General features: G+C 46.5%; 1 protein-coding gene across 1 annotated transcript in view; it reads right to left on the minus strand.

The window, feature by feature from the left end:
- Positions 1-21512, minus strand: part of COL4A5 (collagen type IV alpha 5 chain) — a 568084-nt gene that overhangs the window by 348950 nt on the left and 197622 nt on the right. The window contains exons 7-13 of the mRNA XM_069612627.1: positions 20687-20740; positions 17657-17683; positions 15162-15242; positions 10383-10445; positions 4450-4485; positions 4318-4359; positions 4037-4129 (exon numbers count right to left, since the gene is read on the minus strand). Of these exons, the coding sequence (XP_069468728.1) occupies positions 4037-4129; positions 4318-4359; positions 4450-4485; positions 10383-10445; positions 15162-15242; positions 17657-17683; positions 20687-20740 (396 nt within the window). The remainder of the gene's footprint in view (positions 1-4036; positions 4130-4317; positions 4360-4449; positions 4486-10382; positions 10446-15161; positions 15243-17656; positions 17684-20686; positions 20741-21512) is intronic.

The following is a 21512-nucleotide window of genomic DNA, read 5'->3' on the forward strand; positions in this document are numbered from 1 at the left end:
TAGCAATCTGTTGTAGTGGTGTGCAGTACCCATATCTGCAGGTGTAGAAGGGAGGGGTAGCCTGTGTCCCATTCACATAGATATTTACATAGTCCCTCCTGACACAGGCTCCTCGAGAACAAAAAAGAGGGCTCTCTACCCCACACTTTATTTAAGTGGGGGATTTACCTCCAGCATCATGCTGGAAGTAAATCCTACTACTTCCCGCTGACAAATCGGCAAAATCGTCAGAATCACCAGGGCGGTAATTCCACTGGTGGTAATTCTGCCAAAATTCCCAATGGATTCCTAAAGACTCCAACTTAATGGGGACTAACACCACCAGACAAAGTGGCAGCAACGGTAATTCAGTTGGGCGGTATTCCAGCAGATTTACCACCTGAATTCCGCATCACTCGTAATGAGGCCCTTTGTAGCCTTATACCTTTTTATATAATGGCTTTTTGGTTACTTTTACAGTGTGCCTAAGACAAGCTGGGGGCAGCAGTGACATTTCTACAATTCTTCGAACATTTTACACGTGCACTTTTGCACTTGCTATGAATGGCTACTAAAGGTGGCTAGCACCCTAAAATGGTCGTGCCATGAGGTTTATCTCTTGTTCTTTGTCATATTGTTCTTTGGCCGCCTTCATGCCTTCCAAGGTCAGGAAATGCCTTATATGGAAATGCCTGTGGCTTTCGTGGGCTCCGGGGTGTTGTGTGTATGCCAGAGAAAGGGGTTGGGACCGTCTAGCCGCAATGCACATCCTCTGGTGACTGATGGCCTGTTGCTGGGTTTTAGTGAAAAGTTTCTATTTGCAACTTTCCCTCCATAGTTTCCCAAGGAACCCCATTCTTTTTTCTCTGTTTTGATCCTGTCCTGACTTTTTGAAAGGAGGTGAAGCCTTCAGCGTCACCTCTTTCCTTTTGCCTGCATGTTATGGGGAAGCTGATCAGACCATCAGACTATCAGTACTGGGAAACATTGTTTCCTTTTGAATTCTTGTATTTTTATATTGCACAAAGCATCTACTAATGCAGTGCAATGGGGATACTTTTGTATCACCCTAACTTTTTACACAAAGGATTCTTGGTTACTTGTATACATGCCTAAAGACAGACTGGTGGCAGCAGTTACATATTTACTGTGTTTGTATTCTTTTTTGTGTGCACATTCGCGTTTACTGCGTATAGCTACTAAACACGGCTAGTGCCCTAAAATGGCTGTTCCATGAGATGTTCGCTTGTTCTTTGGCCATGCTGTAGTTTGGCCTTCTTTCTGCCCTCTCAGGTCAAGAAAGTCCTTATAAGGTCATGCACTTTCACAGAAAAACTGCTGCTTTTGTGGGCTAGTGAGCCTTTGTGTGTGTGTGTGTGTGTGTGCGTGTGTGTGCGTGTGTGTGTGTTGGGGGTGGGGGTTGGGTGTGTGTGGCCCAGGAAGGCGGCTGGGACTGTCTTCTTAGTCCCACTCCACATCCCTGGTGTCAGAAAATCTGCTACTGGTGCAGATGTGAAACCTGTAGTTGTCCCTGATTGGACAATTACTGGCTGTTTGAATAGTGCAGATCCTTACCATTGGTGGGCTTAGACATGCTTCCAGCTCTGATTTTGGATAAGAGGAGGACTTCTGCAGCTATTCTTCAGATCTTCGTTGGAGCTAAAAATCTCTCAAAGAAGAGCAGACTGCTGAAGATCCAAAGATGACTCCTGAAGTGGCCTAGCATCCCTTCCGGTGAGGCCCTGCCCCTCTGTCTGATCTACAAAGAACTTGTGTGGTACTTCAGCCCTTGGACTAGTGGGAACAGGTTATCTTGAGGGCTTCTCAAGAATCCAGCCCTTCAGAGCATTCAGCAGTATCCATGGATTGCCCGGTGGTCTGACCAGCTCTCTCGTGGGCTACCTTGCCAGAAGCATCACTGTTCCGCATTAGAGTCTCGATCTTTGGTGGTCACCAGCTTATGCCGCATGTCACCTTCTCCCCGAATTCCAGCTTCCTAACTTCAAGGCAACCTGTCCTGGAGCAGATCTTGTGACTGCGACTGGAAGGATGCCTGTCGTCACCTGAGAATAGTGATCATCACTGGAGTTCAGCTTCCTCTATCCTGTGAAGTGTCCCAAGGGAGCATGCAGCCCCGCCCGACACCCCCCCCCCTCACCCCTAAGCCCTACATAGGATAACATTGGTACATTGGGAACAAGTCCCTTTGTCTCCTGTCTCCCCTTCACTCACCTTTGGTTGTCGAACCTAGTTTGAGTATCCTGCCCTAGGGTTAGCCTTGGGTATGGAAGAAAGGAGAGAACACACCTATCCTTGGGTAAATTGCTGTACAACCTTGAAATAGTTTGAAACGAATTCCCACCACAAGCTCTTTGCCTCCTTCCTACAGAGAAAATTTACTTGTGAGAAACATTGGGCCTCATTACGAGTCAGGCGGAATGGGTTGACGGGTGCCACTAATTGATGCGGACCCGTTAAACCCATTCCGCGGGACCCGGTAAGGACGCCTGGTGAACGCTCCCATGGGCGCTCAAATGGGAATGGGGAAGTCCGGGCCCGGGTTCCCAGTAGGAGGAATTACCGGGCCCTCCGAACTCGGAATGGTCCGGTAATTCCCCATTCAAGGAACCTGGATCCGGACCCGATTTTGGAGGCAGCCATGGCGCTAATAGCGCCATGGCTGCCTCCAAAGTCGTAATGAGGCCCATTGTGTTGTACCCTGTGGTCTTTGGGCACAGGGCCCCATTCATCTAAGGGTTTGGACTTCTAAAGATAGGATACCTTTCTTGTGATTGGTTCTCATCAATTACTGCATTTGTATTACTGGCCTGCATTGTTTGGTTGATTTACTTGATGAAGTATAATAAGTGAACATACTGATGATTGTGTGTATTTGTATTATAGGGTATTGTGTGACAGGCCATCTGTAGGGCTGTATAGAGGTGGTGGGTGAGAGGTCCTGTTAGACCTGCCTTTAAGACTGTGCATTTATGCTGGACCTTAGTTTAACCGTACCACAGAATGGAGCATGTAGCAGTTAACCTTGTGCGTACGCAGAGGTGGCAGTGTCTCTGGCGCCACTGCATCGTCTACCTCAGCAAGCAAGATTTTCCCGCTGACATGAGGAATATTTTCTAGGAATGTGGTTTCTTCCAGGGGGGAAGATCCCTTGGCAGAAGATTATTTCTCCCGCTGCAAAAGCAAATAAACTGGGGCCGTGGCGATCAATGCAGGGGGTATCTTCTTGAACCTCCATTGAACCCGCCCGAGAGCTTCCTTGGCTAACCTGGTGTCATCATCGGCCCTGAGGCTAAAACAGCATCCCTAATTATTCCTGACTGTGCAGCTTCTGTGGCATCAAAGTCCGTCAGTTGACATCAACACCGCTCGGCCTCAAACATCCATACTAAGGGCAGGGTGGTGGGCATTTCATAAAAGGATAATTCTGGAATCATGTTTGTGATAACATCATGGCCAAGAATAACAATCCGGGATTTAGTGGCGAGACATTCTACAGATGCCTTTGAAAGTTATTTACCAATCAATATATAAAGTAGCCAGTATCAGATGCAGGAAAGGCTAAATTTGTCCAAAAGCATAAGACACACATTTCTCTGAGGCCTGATTTGCAATAAAAAAGCTGACTCTAGCGAGAGAAGGTGGGGGTGGAGGAGGTTCAAAGGAAAGGTTATGGTGTGATGGCTCATGCATGCACAGAGTAAGAAAAGAGAGGAAAGATCCTTGGGGCCCCTATGGAGCAACAGTGACAGGTTCTTCAGCTTTTCACTCCAATTCTGGATGGCAGAGTTTCTCTCTATACAACACACCAGCGAGAACATATGACAAGCGAAATTGAAAGCAGGACACATTGAGCGTCTACCGCATTGGCGGATGGTGCAAACAGTGAGGGATGATCCCCTAACTCGTGTTAAGAATCGTATCCCAAAACCAAGTGGTCAAGACTAAAGCACTGAAGACGCACCAAGTCTGCCCTGTGATAGTGTGGACTAGCTAACATGTTCTGGCATGGCCCATCAGACAAATAACCGTTGCAAACCTTTTCTCCTTTCAGAATCTCAATGCCGCCCGGCTGCTTCTGCTCGTTAGTCATTCCTGGTGGCCCGGGTGGTCCTTGAAGTCCTAGTTCACCCTGAAATGAAGAGCAAACAGAAGGCCATGACTTCCTGGGCCTTTCCCACAGGACTAAAAGCAACTGCTCCTCAAGCGAGGCGGGCATCCGTCTCACTACTATACATAGTGGCCAGCTTTACCAATGGCAAAAGGGGCCTCTGTGCCAGGCAGTCTTTAGAAAACAAAAACGCTACACAACATACTTGCCTTTTCACCTTTAGGTCCTTGGAAGTTCACCCCCATATTACCCTGTAAACATCAAAAACATGGACATTAGATCCGAACATCTTCATGAAATGTGAGAAAAGGAAGCATGCAAAGCAAAGAAAAAAACCTTACCTTGGGTCCTTGCTCGCCAGGGGGACCAGGAGGCCCCTATAGAAAAAAGAAACAAACAAAGTGTTATTGGCGTCAGAGCAGGGCCAGGAAGGCCACGAATTCTGCGGTCTCAGACTGCCTTGAAATCTACCACTGACCCTCTTTGGAACCCCTGGCCTAGACATAGAGCAAGTAGCTGATGCCAACAGGACGTCCAATAGCTCGCTGGGATCCCTGACTGAACGTGAAAGTAGGACACCACGAGTGCAGACTCAAAGAAAGGAAAATATTAGTTATGATTAGTCAAGGGTACCAGAGAATGCAGCTGGCTTCTCCTCCACCAGCAGGCTGGTTAATCCATTTGTAAAACGTGTGTGTGTGGGGGGGGAGAGAAGGACTGTGGTAACAGCCCCTTTCCAAGCAGACGGCCAAATACGCATGTTACAAAAGTCCACTCTACAAAAGGTGCAAGTGACGAGCGGGGGTCCTGCAACGCCCTTACTACTGTTTGAAGAGCGCAGTCCTCTCAATGTATTCATTTGCACGGGTATTCTCTATGGGAGTAACAAGCCCATTTCGGATTGCTCCTATAACATCAATACTCTCCGCTGGATAACAGCTCCCAAAAATTGGCCCTCATTCTGAGTTTGGAGGTAGCCATAGTGCTATTTGCACCATGGCTGCCTCCAAACCCGGGTCGTGTTCGATCTGGGTGAATGAGGACTTACAGGGACATTCCGACCTGTGCGGACCCGGTAAGTCCCCATTCACCCGACCATTCCCCATTCCCATTGAGCCCCTATAGGGCTCAATGGGAATGGGGAAACTGCCAACAGCAGGCCCGTAATTAGCGCCCTCGTCCCTTAGCGGGACCCGTAAAGAACGTGTGGTCCGACCACACGTCCTTTGCGGTTCCCGCTAAGGGACCTCGGAATTGGGTGGTAAGGGATTACCGGCACCGGTCTCCTTACCGGTGCCCGGTATCCCTTACCGCCCAACTCTGAATGAGGGCCATTGACTGGAGGGCGTCCCTTCGTCCTTCTGCACCTCAATGATGAACCCCCCCAAAAATATTCACAAACATGAAAGACACTCCTGAACCCCAACCACTGTGTACCTGCACAGTATGTGGAGGCTCTCTTGTTTATCGGCCTATGACATCATGTGGTGTCCCCCAAGGTTCTAACCTCTCTCCCTGGCTGTTCAACCAGCATCTGGCACTTCTCGCCCACCGCATCGCTGCTCTCTGCCCCAACGTTCAGTGCTATGCGGATGATACCCAGCTCATTTTCAGGCTACCCTCGGCCTCCTCTTCCCCTTCCCTCATCTTTGACTGTCTTTCTGCTATCCAGGAATGGTGTGCCGCCAACGACCTCTGCCTTAATGCCAGTAAGACTGAGATTCTACTCATCGGCACACCCACTCCCTCCTTCCCTGCAGCTCTCTGGCCGGCCTCTCTTGGCCCTCTTCCTGCTCCTACCTGCAAGGCAAAAAAACTCGGGGTCATCTTCGACTCCACACTCTCCTTCTCTCCTCACATTTCTGACGTTTCTAAGAAGTCACACTACCAGCTGCACCTCCTCAGAGGTATCCTTCCTTTCCTCTCCTTCCCCCAGAAGCTCACTGTCTCCAGAGCCCTGGTTCTCTCGAAGCTGGACTACTGTAACAGCCTCTATCTAAATCTGCCTGCCTCTACTCTCCGCCCTCTGCAACTCATCCAGAACCGTATCTCTCCAGGACTGAAATCACTTCACTGGCTCCCTGTGGCTGCAAGGATTAAGTTCAAAACCCTCTGCATTGTCCACAAGGCCTTCTGGGGCCTGGGGCCAAATTACCTTCAACTCTCCCTTCCTAAATATCTTCCTTCTCGAGCACTTCGCTCTTCCGCCTCCAACTCCCTCAGGGCCAGCCGCTTCTCCAAGCAACGAGTTGGGGGGAGATCTCTCTCCACAGCAGGGGCCTCCCTCTGGAACAGCCTTACTGCCTCCCTGAAACTTAAGGAGAACCATCTCCGGTTCCGGAAGCACCTCAAAACCTTCCTCTTTGCTTCTGCTTTCTCTCTCCCTCTCCCCTGCTAAATCACTGAAACTCTACTGAATCAGCAACTGGGCCACTCACCAATCTCGGTCCTTGGCCCAGCCACTCTCCCCTGCACTGCCTTCCTGGCAACCCCTGCACTGCGGGACTGTCTCTGTATCCCTACAGCCCCCCTTCCCAGCACTTGTCTGCACTTATCTTGCACTTGCCACCAGCTGGCCCTTATTATTTATCCTGTTCATTACTAACCCTGTACTGCACTTTCCCCTCTCCCTTTCCCCCTTGCACTTTTCCCGTCCCCCCTACCCATGCACTTGCGCAATCTGAATGACACCTGGCCTAGTAGGATCGTTGTCTGTCTCCCCTTGTTCCCCCCTCCCTGCCTCGTCGCGCCTTGAAACACTTGTTTATAGGCGCGTTACAAATGCCATATCATATCATATCATGATATTCCAAAGGGGGGAGGCCCCCAGGCACCGTGGATGCTACAGTGGGCACTTTTGTTTGGGAATGAATGCACCCTTTTCTAGTTAAATGTTGTGCACATAAAGCAGCAAGACGTGTCTCGGGTGAAGGTGGTCTAGGGTGACCAGACGTCCCGGGTTTCCCGGGACAGTCTGGGGAAATCACCCTCCGTCCCGGGAGTTTTTTCATTTTCTAAACACTGTCCAGGGTTTGGAAGGCTGGCTGGCTACGGTCCCGGTTTTTGCCGGTACCCGATTCCGAAGTCCCGAAATCGCGTCCAGGCGTGACTATTCCTGCACGTAAATCGGGGCGTGAATGCTTTTCAGACTTCCATTTCCTCCTCCTTCCCCTCCCCGGCACTCTCCTCCAATGAGAGGAGTGTGCCTGTGAGCACACCCCCTCCTCGCCCCCCCCGCAACAGGCCAGCGACATAGAAGTAGGACTATAGTTTTATTGAAGTCCTACTTCTATGTCTATGGCCTGTGCGTTTCTTGAAAATCTGGTCACCCTATGGTAGTAATGAACACACACGACCAGGGATAGGCAGCTTATATATTCTATGGTCTGGCGGCAGGGTAGCTGTAGCAGATGCACACTGCAAAACTCCACTTTAAATGTTGTGGATGCTCTGCAGTGTTCCCAACTAGTGTCTTGCTTAACATAAGTAGGAAGTAATCCATTCAGGTGAAGAGGTCAATGTAGGTGTTGGCTTTAACTGTGCCTTAGTCACCTTGGCCCCTTGCACTAGATGAGGTATTGTGATGAACAATCCAGTGTGGAAGAGGTATTGCATTAGCCTTTTGCATAAAGTCAGGAATGGTTCCATAACTAGTTTCCCTGAAATCTGATTCTGCTGCTATAGTTACTCTGACAGGTCCAGAGATCTGTCCCTGTCAGGTGCGGGTAGGCACCCTCTTATCCTGGCTTGGGAGGACTACAAGGGTTGATGCAAGAGCCGGTCCTTCCCCAAAGGGGGAGGGGCGGGTGGCAGAGTTGGGGTGGCCCCTTTTCCCGCCCCCACCCCCTGTGCCTGCTTGCATGCCACCAGTACCGCTATTTATTTCCCCATGCCCGCAGAGCCCCATTCTGGCCAGTGTCTTCATATTTGTCTCCTGGATTCCACGGGGTCAGCAGCCATAACAATGGCTCAACCACCAGACATCTGGGGAGAGAGTGCCGAGCAAATAAGCACCAGATAAAACAGGAAAACAGCCTGAACATAGAGGGCCATCCCAAAACCCCATACAGCCTGCCCATCAGCGGTGTGAGACAGGGTGTAGGGTTCACCCACACACACATTTCGCCCATGTGGGGGCTGCGGAACGGCATCCTCCATGAAGCAATGTTTCCGACTCAGAAGACACTCACACAAACTGCGGCATTGACTCTGGCAGGCTGCAATTGCATGGCAGACCCGTGCATCGAAAAGGGGCAGAGCTTAAAACCACTCTTGAATGTTTCGCTGTTTGGAACACCTCCCCAGGGAAAAAGGCAGTGAACGTTTGGTCTGGAGATCCAGCTGAGGACGAGAGCCAATGGGGTGAAGAGGAGGAACAATGACAGGAAACAGGAAGGTGTGGGTTGTTCGGGTGAGGTCAAGGGAGGACCAAGAGACTAGGCGAAGGAAGGATGGAGCTGTAAAGGTTGGAGAAGACTTGTTAGTGGAGTGTTCAAGGTGAGGTATTGGTTGGGGAAAGAGTGGTACTGAAGTCTGATTGGGCCCGAGTAGTGAGCGAGTGAGAATTGATTGAGGGGGAGGGTGTGGCTGGAGTAGTAGTATGGAGAGGGGAGTAGTAGTAGAAGCAGAGTAGAGGGAAGAGGGAAGGTAGTAAAGATTGGAGGGTGGAGGTAGACATTGGAGAGAGGAACATCAGAGGGACAGAAGAGGAAGTGTCAGGGAGAGAGCGAGCGAAAGAGAGTGAGAGGGAGAGGAGAGTAGCAGGTGAAAATGGAGAGTGACAGGAAGTTGTAGGGCGAGGAAGAGCAGAGCATAAAAGGTGAGAGCCAGTGGGGCCTGAAAGGCGCAAAATACACAAACTACGTCATCTTGGGGACTTTAGAGCAGGATCCACCTAAATTGTTACCTGAGGGAGACTTCGATAGATAAGGGATTCTGCCATTAGAGAAGACACATCTTAGATAGGAGGGGTTACCAATCTCTAGCGACCATCCCGGGGTAGAGGAATGAACACCTGTCGCTAGACGAAAAAGAGAGGGACTGCCTTTGGAGCTCCCCTTGACTACAAAACCAATAGAAACCTGTGAACTGTCCTTGGCGGGTTGGTGTGTTCTTGAGAACATATGTGGCACTGGGCTCTGTTTGTATGAACTCGAGGCCAGCCATGTACTGAACCTTTGGGTTATAAGAGGATCAGTAAGATCAGGTGTTGCAGTTAGTTGCCAAGAGTCTGTCACAAAATAAGAAATTTAACAAGCAACTAGATTCATGTCATCAATACTATTTTTCAAAATACACATAAAACACCCCAAATCAGTGAGTCTCAGAACCAAGAGCAAAAGCTTTGGTAATAAATAGCAAACACCAGAAAGGCCATTTGACTAAAAAAACTCTATCCAAAAGTTGTACTGAATTTTCAACCTCTACTTCCACTGAATATTTAAAGAGAATGATGTTGCTTTTTCACATAATCCACTGCAGTTTACTATGTGAGTGAACATACCTGCCCAATAAACCTGCCATTAGAACAAAGCCTGAATTTGTCTTCTGCAAACAATACACCAAAAATCCAAATCAAGTGTCAGGAAGAAGCAGTCACTTGGAACATTTCCTTACGATAATGGATTGGCATGCTACATTTATTTTCCATAAATTATTTCTGGCCTTATAAGCGCTCCACTCGAGCTATAGAGAAACACTACGCTTTCATTAGATACCACATGAGACCCTAAAAACTGGCTCTGATCAACCACATCTTTTATTATGTGAATAGCCTTCAGGCGGCAGGAACACAGAACATTTTCAATCTAGATTCCATCCCTATAAGGCATGGGTTAAGTGCATCCAACAATGTCTTCTACCAATTCATGCTACTCAAAACTGTTAAGGAAGACGTTCTGTTCTGCGTGATATACCTGCAACCTTTATGCATCTGGACTAGTGTCTATTGGGTTAACGTGTGCTCTGCGTTGTTTAGGACTGGTCACTACCACTGTGTCTCTTTTGGTCTTAACTGCATTTACGCACAGCACATACTACTGATTCTGGCGTCAGTGTACCTCAAGAATTTGCTCAATATAATGCTTTATTATTTATTTAACTCCCAGCATCAAGGCATTCCCAAAATTAGAAGTGTATTTAATGTGCTGGACTTACATCTCATTGCTTCCTCCAACACACAAGAGAAACAAAATAGGCAGTTCATTATGTACCTCTAATATCCTGGCAGATAAACATATAACCAAAGTTGACAACAACGATTTATGAAACGTACCGTCAAACCAGGTGGTCCAGGACGCCCAGGTGGTCCTTGTATTCCATTTGTACCAGGTGGCCCCTGTTATGGAAATGAATAAGGTCCAATTACATTCTTCCAAATTGATAGTGTTCCAACATAGGTTTTCAAAACAATGAAAGTGGCATGACTACTGCATGGCATGACCATTTCTAGAACAGAACCAGCGCCATACCTTTCATGAATTCTGCGATGTGAAATGGCCTCAAAGGCTGGATTTGGAGATAGTGAGATTTGAAAACAGAATTTAAAAAATGCTTTTGTCAATAAGGGCGACCTCAATAAGGTCACACTAAAAAAAATGGAGTAGAAAGAATATCATTAAAGGGTTAAAAAATAATTAGGGAAGACATGGGGGAAGCAGGGGAAGCAGAGTAGGTGTGAAGTGTGGGGAGGAACCCCATTAAGGAGAAAGAAAATGACCTGTCAAAAACGGCCAAACGGACCAACCTTATTGACAAAAGAATTTTAAAAAGACATTTCACATGAAACTGTTTAGGCTTTACAAAATCTCCATGACACACTAAAGAGATCTATAGTCGGAGTGTTTGTCTTATTGAATCCAAAATATTCCACAACGTTATACATTTGAATGCGATAAATTGAAAATATATGTCAAGGCGTTATTGCGTTTTGTCTTTAGACCAAAGTTGCCTAGTACAAATTGATTCGCAAAAGGAAATTGAAGAGCTTTTTCGAACAAACTATTAGTTTCTGAATTAGCAACTATGTGAATATCTGGAATTGAAATCATGTAGTACATTTTATCCTGGAATTAATGTTCCAGTGATGAATTATTTTCAACACTCCAGTTTATATATGATATTTAAAATCATGAATTAACGACTACAGAATATCAATTCGAAACATAATGAGTACCATATTTTGAGATCACTCTACATAAATACGCAAATTCTATTCAAACCAGCTGACAAAAAGTGGGCGTGGGATGAACATGAAGGTGTGAAGATATTGGGTAATATACAAACATATATGCAGATTGGGAGTGATCAATATGTAGAATTCAAAAGGTAGGAGTGGTGAGAGAATCCAAGTATTTGATAATGAGGGATTAAATAGCTACTTTTTTAATGTATTTTCCAAAGTTCATTAATCTCCTTCTCGATCTCAAGGGCATCCTATTTTATCTGCTAGTGATGGTATTTTGCAACCGTTAGGCGTATTCATAGATGGCGTTTTGCAACCATTGATGCAAAAACCACGGATCTACATCAAAGACAAAATATTTGCTTACAGAGCGTTATTAATAAGATTGTGTTGAATGAGAAGAATGTGAAGGTAACATTTGATGCGAGCAGTTCTAAACGCCAATACTGCATGATTAAGGTAGTGCAGCGTGTTAGGGAGAATTTCCATTTCTGTGCCAATTCCATATAACCTTAGAGACCCCCAGCTCTTTTTCTGGAATCAGGGCTTTTTCATTGTTAACTCCTGAGTGAGAGGGACTTTTTTCTCCCTCTCTCATGTGTTTTTTCTGACTAGGACTTTTGGTTTCTTACTGTTTGTTAAACTCCACAGGCATCTGCTCATTGGATTGCGACACACAGCACCTTTTGTGCAGTGCCACTGAAAAGTCCATTGGACTTCTCTTAATGTTTAACTACATTTTCTTGGGTGAGCTACTGTCCCCAAGAATAGTAGGATGACCCCTGCCTTACTTACCTTTTCCTTTGTGGGTCCAGCACACACCACCCTAGGTGGAGTGCTGGGGGGTTATACAGTAACTACTTTATCCCACTCCTCATGTAACATTCTGTTATACTAACTCACTTGAATGGCTAGTGGCAGTGGTTTCCGTTTTATTACCTTGTGCCATGTATCTGCAGACTGAATCCTCAGTTGTAGTATAGCACCCAAGGGGGACTATTTTCTCAAAATGGCCACTGTCTTCTTTTTCTGACATTACCTGTCAGTTATTTTCTTCTGAGATTTTACTCTGTTGTTTGAACTGGGTTTGAGTCCTTGGTGTGTTTTGCCTTTGGTGGGCTTCAGCCCTGAAGTCCGCCCGGGCTCCAGTGTGTCTGTAAAGACAAGAAGTGAGGGAAGGTCCCAGAACTTCGTGTCCTTTGTCTCTAGGTGTGCCTGAGTGAAACTTGTTCTGATTGGCCAGCTGACTGTCCTGGATAATGGCGGCCTAGGGCTGTGAATGAATGGAAACTTGCTTAAAAGGTAATGTTTTTGAGACTAGAGGAGAGTTTACCACTGGAAGACAACATCCGATGAAGAAGATGCGAAGAGACGCCAGCAGCACCCTCCTGGACCACAAAGTGCCTGGTGAAGCCCTGCAGCTGTGCTGACTGTTTTTGTTTCAACTAGGAAGACCCATACGGGAGGACTTCCTCCCTTAGGCTGGTGGGACTAACTAGCCTCAAGACAAAATCCATTTTGGCACAACCCCTGACTTGCTGTGCCTTTCCAAGGCTGCAGAATCCCAATACCCGTGGACCATGGACCTCCATCGAGTGCATTGTCTTTCAAAGTGTGAATCTGGCCACACCTTCGTGGCTATCCAGAAGAACCTACAGAAGCAGGAAATCTTCATACAGAGTCCCCTCACCAGAGTAAAGGACCGAGGGATCAAGTAACTTCTAACCAGAGCTGTTCGTTCTCGTTCTACTTTTGTGCTGAGAAAAAGGTGCCAAAACTACAAAAGTCTGCTGAATCCCAGAGAATCTATTGCTGCTGAGTCCCTCTCTCGAGTGCTGCTGAAGGAGCCCACCAGATGTCATCCCTTTCGTCACCATAACCAAGGACCAGGAACAAGGATCTGCTGCACTGCAAGCAGAAGGCATTCAGCTGGAATAAATTCTTCAGTTCACAGCTATTGTGGGGCTTGAGGCACATGAACCTTTTGCCATTTGGGGTGCTTCCACCCTTGGGGAGTGCTATTTTACCCTATTCTGAGTTGACCTCAACTCACTAGCACTGGCCTTTCAGCTTGTGCTTCTTCAAGGTGACTCCCCTTGAGTTGCTGTGATTTTCTATTTGAACTGACTATTTAAAAACATTTCCTAAGAAGACAGCATCAGAAATTTGAACTGGCCCATTGACTTTGGCTGTCCTGGTTCCCTAAAGGCTCCTCCTTCTGAACATACTGGCTTTGACAGTGAGTGTTTTCTTACAGGTTTGAATTGTTGAACACTATTATTGCTGGGATAAAATATTGCCTGCATCCTTCTGGGAGAATCAAACTGTTTTTATAGAATACCAGTATGCTCTGATCTAACTATAACCTTTCCCTCCCTTATAACTAAATACTGCAAAGGTGATACAAAATAAGTGTTATTACTGACCTCACATGACGTCACCCTCGGTACTGGAAAATCTATGACATATTAAAGAATTGCTCACCTGCTTTATTGTTCACCTTTTGGATTGAATCCTGATTTGGGATTAATGTTACTATTAGTTGCTGCTTTTGAAAGAATGCTTTAAATATCTTTGTCTGTATATAAATAAATATGTATACTATAACTTTAAGTGTGTTAGTGTTTACTTGAATACCTGTATTTACTGATTTCATTGTACAGCCCTACAGCTCACATTACCCCTCTTGAGATAAGCCTGGCTGCTCAGTCACACTACCAACTTGTGTAGTACAGGCCTATATTAAATGGTGGGTTACCTAATACCAAGAGCTAAGTCTTGTGCAGTCCACATCAGTTGGACTGCAGCAATTCCTACCTAACACAGAAGTAGAGTAGCTATTACATTACAAGGAGGACATAGGAGCAGCTAACAAGTTCATAATCATTATTGTACTTTGGCTTACATCACATCAATTTCATTAATTGCTACTAGGTACACATTTTAGGGACCTCGATGGGGGCCATCATAGCTCCCTCGTATGCAAATTGTTTTATGAACATATTTTGAATCACAAATACTAAAAATGTAAGATTAAATATTGGCTATGGAGAATATATGTTTTTGTAGTTTGATCAGGTGAGTTGAAAGTTTTATATTTGGCGAAAAAATCATACTAATGTTTCCTAATATCTTTTGCAGATCTAATCTTCCCATGAGGGTTGGGTTACCCCGAAACATGTAGAGATTTTTGATAACACGTGTGGCCCGACGAATCTTTACTGACTGAATAAAAAAAAGTTAACAGATAGCAGCGAAAATGGTGGGACTATGATTTGCCTTACAAGCAAATATTGGGAAAATCCCAAGATATTTATGCATGCAGGAGTGAATAGTGAGGTTGAAGAGATGGTCTCTTACATGTTATTGTGCCAAAACTTTCAGCGTAATCCTACTGTATCAGCAACATAGCACTGCCAGATAGTCATTACTATCTGGTGTCATTGGATTTATAGAGTGGGATGTATTGAGTGGCCTGGCATACAGCAAGCCTTACTGTGTTATGAGTCTTCACCTTTCTTGGGATGGGAACAGAATTAACAGACACTCAGATAAGGGTGCTACTGCATACTAATGACTCAAAGTTGGGCAATTCGAGTCTAGCCTTCGGCTTGTGTAAGATTTCTAGAAACATTGCACAGTTCCAGGACCAATTAGGCAAGAGCATTGTTCTACTAATGTGAATAGTCACATGAGCATAGCACGCAGTCTCACCGCAAGGGAAGGGCCATATTTATAAAGAATATGTCATCAACAGCGTTTCCCACACAATTATGGATCATTAATGGTGAATGTATATTACAAGTAAACCAATGTAGCCTATGGGTATGAAAAAGTCCACATGCTTAGGAAAGGGTCTTGCATACTCACAGGCAATCCTGGGAGCCCCGGCAATCCAGAATCCCCTTTCTGTCCAGGCTGCGATGACAAACGAAACTCTCCAGGCTCGCCCTACAGGAAACAAGCGCAACCTTATTATCCGGGCATTGTTGACGTGAAATAAGCGGACCCCTGTGATGGTACCCCAAAACAGCATTTTTATTTCAGTAAGCAGTGATAACCATGCCTAACGATTGGAGGAGATCTTTTTTATGGAATATTTTCACTTAAGGGAACACCTTTTGAGGGAGAACTGTAAAACCATAGCGGTGCACCTTGGCGGTTTAACCGACGGATCTTATTTTTGGTCCGTGTTTCACCCAGGCTAAAGATGAGGGTAGAGGGAGGCCTATGTAACAGGTTAACTAACTGAAATCCTTGTCACAACTCTAATACCCGGTCCCAGTGGAGCACACAGTGGGTTCTGGCTGCAGCGTGCCACTGTAGTCCCCGGTGCGCAGCAGCAGAGCGGGCCCTGCGGCAGTATGTCCTTGCAGATTCTGCTCCATCACAGAACAAGACTCTGCAGTGGCCTCAGCTGCCTGCCTGCCAGTCCTAGCAGCACAGAGCCCCCAAGCGCTGTCAAGCCATGCTCCGATTACTTCATCCAGTGCTGTGGATGCTAATGCATTGTGGGACTTAGTGCTGCATTTAATAAGGGGTAACTAAGACTACAAGCTCCAGAGTGCATTTCACAAGTTCGGACTGAATGCATTACTCTGCTGCAGGATGAAAGGCCTCACGGCATCATGCTGTGCAGTCCATGGAACATTGCTTCAAATGGCAACCTGCAGCATGATTCCCCCACAAGGCAGGCCAAAGGATCCCATTTAAACCAAAAAACCCACCTTCAGGTATGGGCTTTTAATTAGGAAATCAACTAACGTTTCCAGGCACATAACTCGCATTATGGGCCAAGGGTGGGCTGGTGTCCGGTCAAAGGTTTGAATCCAAAAGGATCAAATGCCATAGGGTCGAGTCAATAGGGCCTAAAACAATAACAAAATAATAAAATATATAGCTTTTTTTGGATTTCCTTATAGGATAAAAAAGTGCTTTTTACCACAAAAAGGGGGTTTTGAGGGGATCCCCCCCCCAAAAAAGAAAAAATAGACCCTTTTGTTTTCGATCCTTTTGATTCAACCCTATTGTATTTCGATCCTTTGACCTATAACCAGGTAGGCTCCATAAAACTATTATAATCCATGCACAATGCTAACGGAATCCGCCTTAGAGGTTGTGGGGAACTGGCTGGGTCTTACTCTTCATTTTTACCAAATCTGCCAGTGTGTATGCATCGAATTGGCTACGGTTTGCGTGGGCATCACCAAAGTCAGACATCCGTCTTGGCGTGTGACGAAGAGGGAGCCGTGGCCTGCATAACCTGTCTGAGGAGTGTGGGCACTGGCGATGATGGGTAAGTGAGCCCCAGGAGAGAACTGCTTGCAACGCTGGCGGTGGCCGCAGGGATGTGAGGCGCATTGAATAATCTGTGTGATGTAGCAGAAATTCCGAGCTACACCGGATCGTATAGCCCACTGATTGTCCAATGGGCTACCCACCTGGACGTTCCAAGAGTTATGGTAATAAGTATACCTCATTAAATTGTGTTTGGCGTCATTTACAATCAGTATTAGCTTGTATGGTTACAATGAATCCTTTAGTTATTTAGTTAGGAAACTTTTAATAAACTTTGCTCCCATTTATGCAACAGCATCAATGCTGCACATTTAATGTGCTTCAGTTGCTCAGAGTGCATTTTTGCTGTATGTTTGCTGCACATCAGGTTCACATTTCAGGTATTATACCGGGCGCACTGCAAATTCAAAGAAAGCTTCGCTTCGATTGGAGCTTTTCTGAGCCTTACCTTGCGGTAAGCCCAATCATGTGCGGTGTACATCTGGCGCTGGTCTCCAGTCCGCCATGGTAAGGGAGAAGGGACTACGTGTAGTCCGTTCCCACGTGTTGTCCCTTCTCCCGTTCTATGGCGGCCATTTTCTTTGTTTACCATGGGTGCAATGGAAAAGGAAAATGGACTACGTTTCCCAGCCTGCGCCGGCCATTTATTTATTAATTTTTTCAGCTGCGAAACACATCGTGTCTCACAACCGAAAAAAAACCACCATTAGTACCCCGGTCTAACGGCAATAAGCCCCTCGCCGGGGAGCCATTACCGCATCTGGTAATTTCCCCAGGGCCTTCATTAAGGCCCTCCCTTGCTTTGCTATGGGCCCCAGGGGCATTACCTGACAGTAATGGCCTCCAGCACAGGGCTTATTGTCTTATTAAGGGCCCGTTGAAAACTGGTTTGTGAAAAAAGCTAATTTCCACCTTTTCCTGCTCACCATGGAGAGGGGCGCTGATCGCTTGTGTGCTCTGCTGTCCACCCATTTGCCATGGACAGGGACACCCACTTATTTTTAGTACAACGGCACAGAGAATAATTATAATGTACAGCGGCAATCTACAAACAAGTAAATCCTTACCTTGAGTCCTGGCAAACCAGGTGGTCCCTATAAACAGAATTCAGAAGAAAATACACATTTAGACACAACTCAGTAATGCTTTAAGAGAAGAGACTTATATGAGTTCTATTTGATTGAAATTCGAAATTATTTTGTACATACATTTTGGAAAAAACACCATTTTATTTCACTTGTATATTGTGCACGTTTCCTACCTGGCTTTCTACAAAGTATTGCTTAAAGTGTCCAAAACAGCTGCGAGAGGAGTCTCCAGTGGAAATGAAACATTTATGGTAGAGTGTAAGTTGAAGCTTGTACTTTCTTCCAAATGTTAAGCAAAACCTTGCAGCATTGTAAAGCCCTGAAATGAGACACCCACTACCTTCACCCATCTTCTGACTTGCCCATTAGCAGGGTGGCCGCAGCCAAGGTGCCCAGCAGTTCCCAGCATGCTCTTCCTCAAGAAGATCACAGCACCTGTAATCATCCTCCTACACAGAGCATGAGGCTAACAGCACATGATACATTGGGAGGCAACGATCATGCCCCGCATGGCTCGTTCTTCATTATGCACACTGGAGGGTGGTGCACTCAGTAGCTCGCCTGCTCTCTTCCCCTCTGTAGATTAAGAGTTGTTACTATGGCCCTGCTCTGCAACTGAGCTGAACACGGTTCCTGCCATGGCTATATTTCTCCAAGGCTTAGTCCGTGCTCCAGAACCAGCAGCTGGTTGACCTATCGCCATCCCACCTCACCTATTCTTTGCCAACTTCTTTGACTGATCCGTTTACTTCTCTGCTTGTCGCCCTTCACACATCTCCAGGTTCCTGGGGGCCCCTTGTGTTCCGCTGTCTCCAGAGGGACGGTTCCCCCTGAATTCAGGGGTATAACAAAGCATCAAACTTAGCCTATGGTTGTTACCTAGGATGCGCTCTCTGAACCCAGGGTGGAATCCATACAAGTCCCCCTGCCAACGAAGGGCTTCCACCAGCTGCCGCTAGTCCACTGGCCAAGCATCGTTCTGATGCCCAGCTTGTTTCCAAAGATATTCCTTGCTCCAGCTACACGCCCCCAGAACTCAATCTTGTCCCCACATCTACATGGACCTTTTGGGGGGTCTTGAGCTGAAGGATGAGTTCTTCCTTCAACACAATGCTGACTACACTCTGCTATATAAGAGGGTGTCATCGCCAACAGTGGTTCTTCGGCCTAAGGAGCTGGCTGTGACAGTGGACTGGATGTCACTGCCCTCCCTTAAAGTGAACCCCTCAAAATGTGCACTTTATACGATTACTAGAACTCGCTCCACTAAACTTGTCCAATCATGGCTAGCCACATTGGGCATCACTACGAGTTTACCGGTGCAGTAAAAACTGGAGGTAAAGTGACAGTAATGCCAATACCACCACTTTACTGCCACTTTTCTTCACTGCCAAATCCTTAATTATTAGTTAAAATGGTGGAGATACCTCCAGCCTCGGCTGGTGGCATCTCCTTCTCTTTACCGGCAGAAACTGGAGGGAATCTTGTGGGGTAAAGTTACAACCTTTGGTAATAATTACAAATCCCCCTATGGCGTCCTATGGACGGAAGGAATAAGCAATAACCCGGCCATTTCGCCACTCATAATGTGCAGTAGCGGTTACCACCAAGCTTGTAAGGAGGCCCATTGTCCTCACTTGATAACCACCCTCACCCTAGTTCCCGAGGCCCAGGCTCCTCAGCTACACTCTTGACTCTACTCTCAGCGGGTCTAGCGCTCGTTACTGTGATCTGAGCGTGATCTGCAGGTCGCAGGTTCGAATCCCGGCAAGGCCAACTCAGCCTTTCATCCTTCCAAGGTCGATAAATGAGTACCAATTTCGGTTGGGTGATATTGTATGTAAATATGTGCTCCGTAAAGTGCTTTGGATTAAGGCGCTATATAAATAACACATCATTATTACTCCAAATCTAAAAGTCCACATGGCCCAAGAAGCCCCTGTGGGATGAAGGACCTTCAGCAAATGTCCTCAGGTCTTGTTTACCAAGTGCTGGGAAACCCCAGTGCTGCCCATGCCAGCCAGAGGGCTCTTAGGATGCCGGTGAAAATATAGTATTGGAATTGTATGTATTGCGCCCTTAAACACCTTTTGCCGTATAGGCGCATTATAAATACCCAATAAAATAAAATACACAATATTAGCCTGGATGACCCAGACTGTACCAGGTACCCTAGTTAGTTCTGTCCAATAGCCTGTAAAGGTGCATTAGGGACAGACACAGACTGCTAAACGCAGAGCGCTCCAGAGGTTTCATTGGACACTGGACGTCTATGGCTTCTGAAACACCAGTCCCACAGCGATGTCCAAGTGTGCTATCTGGCGGCAGCTAATTCAAATGTCTGACCTGGGTGCAGAGGATGTGATAAAATAGGCCCACAATAAGACATGCATAAATAAGATCTTAAGAGAAAGCTACACATGCATCAATGTGTAGGTTGGTATAACAATGTTTAACATTTTGGAGTTGCATTACATTGGATACCACTTGTGTTTAGAAGCAGGAGTCGCCCCGCAGGAAACTCATACAAAAAGCAAAGTATTATTATATGTACTATTTTACCCTACTTGTCTTACTCTGGGGGGAGGAGATCACCACTGCAGACTATTGAAAGACTGATTTGTTTCTTAGAAAAGCTGCAGCTTTCCCTGATCTTATTGTGGGCCTTCTCCATCATGTGAAGGGGCAAGGAAGCGTGAAAGGGCTGCACTGGCATCCATGCTGCCTCAGACTGTCCGATGCAGTGGCACTAAAAGAACATCACAGACGACTGAGATTTAAGCACCCTCCAACCCTCTAATCCTCCTGACCTATGGCGTAAGCATGTTAGCAAGTGGACAAACACAGAAAAGGTTACACATGTTTGGCGAGTAGCCTATACGTAAAAGCTGGTCAAATGGCCATTGGGTTTTCATTTGAGGAAGAGATGATACCTTTTGTCGCACACTCAACAGGAGAGCCTCTTCGAAGCCAAGCTTGTGCTACAAACTGTGAAAAATGCAAACTTACGGGATTGCCTTGTGTACCGGGGAAGCCGGGACTCCCATCAAAGCCACGATCACCCTAAAAGGAAAGAGAGGAAATGGACTGATCAACAAAATGTGCTAGAGGGGAGACCCTGCCCGGAAAATGGGTCATGGTTCATCGACTAACACAATCCAGGTGAGAGGTCAGAGAGCGGGATGCGGCCTACTAAAGGAGCAGCGAAATCAAGACAGAAGTCTCATGACCCAGAGGAAGGTAACCAAGCGTCTGAAACCAGAACCCTTCATGGAGTCAATGGTCCAAAGAGCTCACACTTCATTCTCATCAGAGCAGACCACCTGAAAATATGCAACAGAATCAGCATTGAAAACAGGTGCATGCGGCAAATCGTTAATTGCAAAAGGACGCAGTCTTGTGAGAATCAGTTTACTGTTTAGACCTGGTTCCTAAATATTCCACTTTCCTGCACGTGTCCAGACCATAAAGAGGGCGGGGTGGCAGAGGAATCACAAATGCACCTAATTTGCATCGCTCACCCTGGTTCCACATCTTCCTTTAGGTATGCACCCAAGCTTTAGAACATAGCCCGCTTAATGATGTAGTTCATTAGCTATGAACCGTGTGTGTGTGAACTGGAACATTAATTGGGTGACGTCACAAAGCTTTTAGATTGCACCAATCACCACCATTATGGTCTTGTGGTGCTGACGCCTTGTCTGAAAAACTGCTGTATTGTGCCGCGGACCGTAGGCTGCGTGGAAGGGGGAAAGGAACGTAGGGCAAAGGGGTGATGGCAGAGTCGTAGACAGGGTAGGGCCTGAGCAGGCAAGACCTACCCAAAATCTGTAAA

This window comes from Ambystoma mexicanum, chromosome 5p (assembly GCF_040938575.1).
Source record: "Ambystoma mexicanum isolate Mex_15411 chromosome 5p, UKY_AmexF1_1, whole genome shotgun sequence".
Classification (NCBI taxonomy): Eukaryota; Metazoa; Chordata; class Amphibia; order Caudata; family Ambystomatidae; genus Ambystoma; species Ambystoma mexicanum.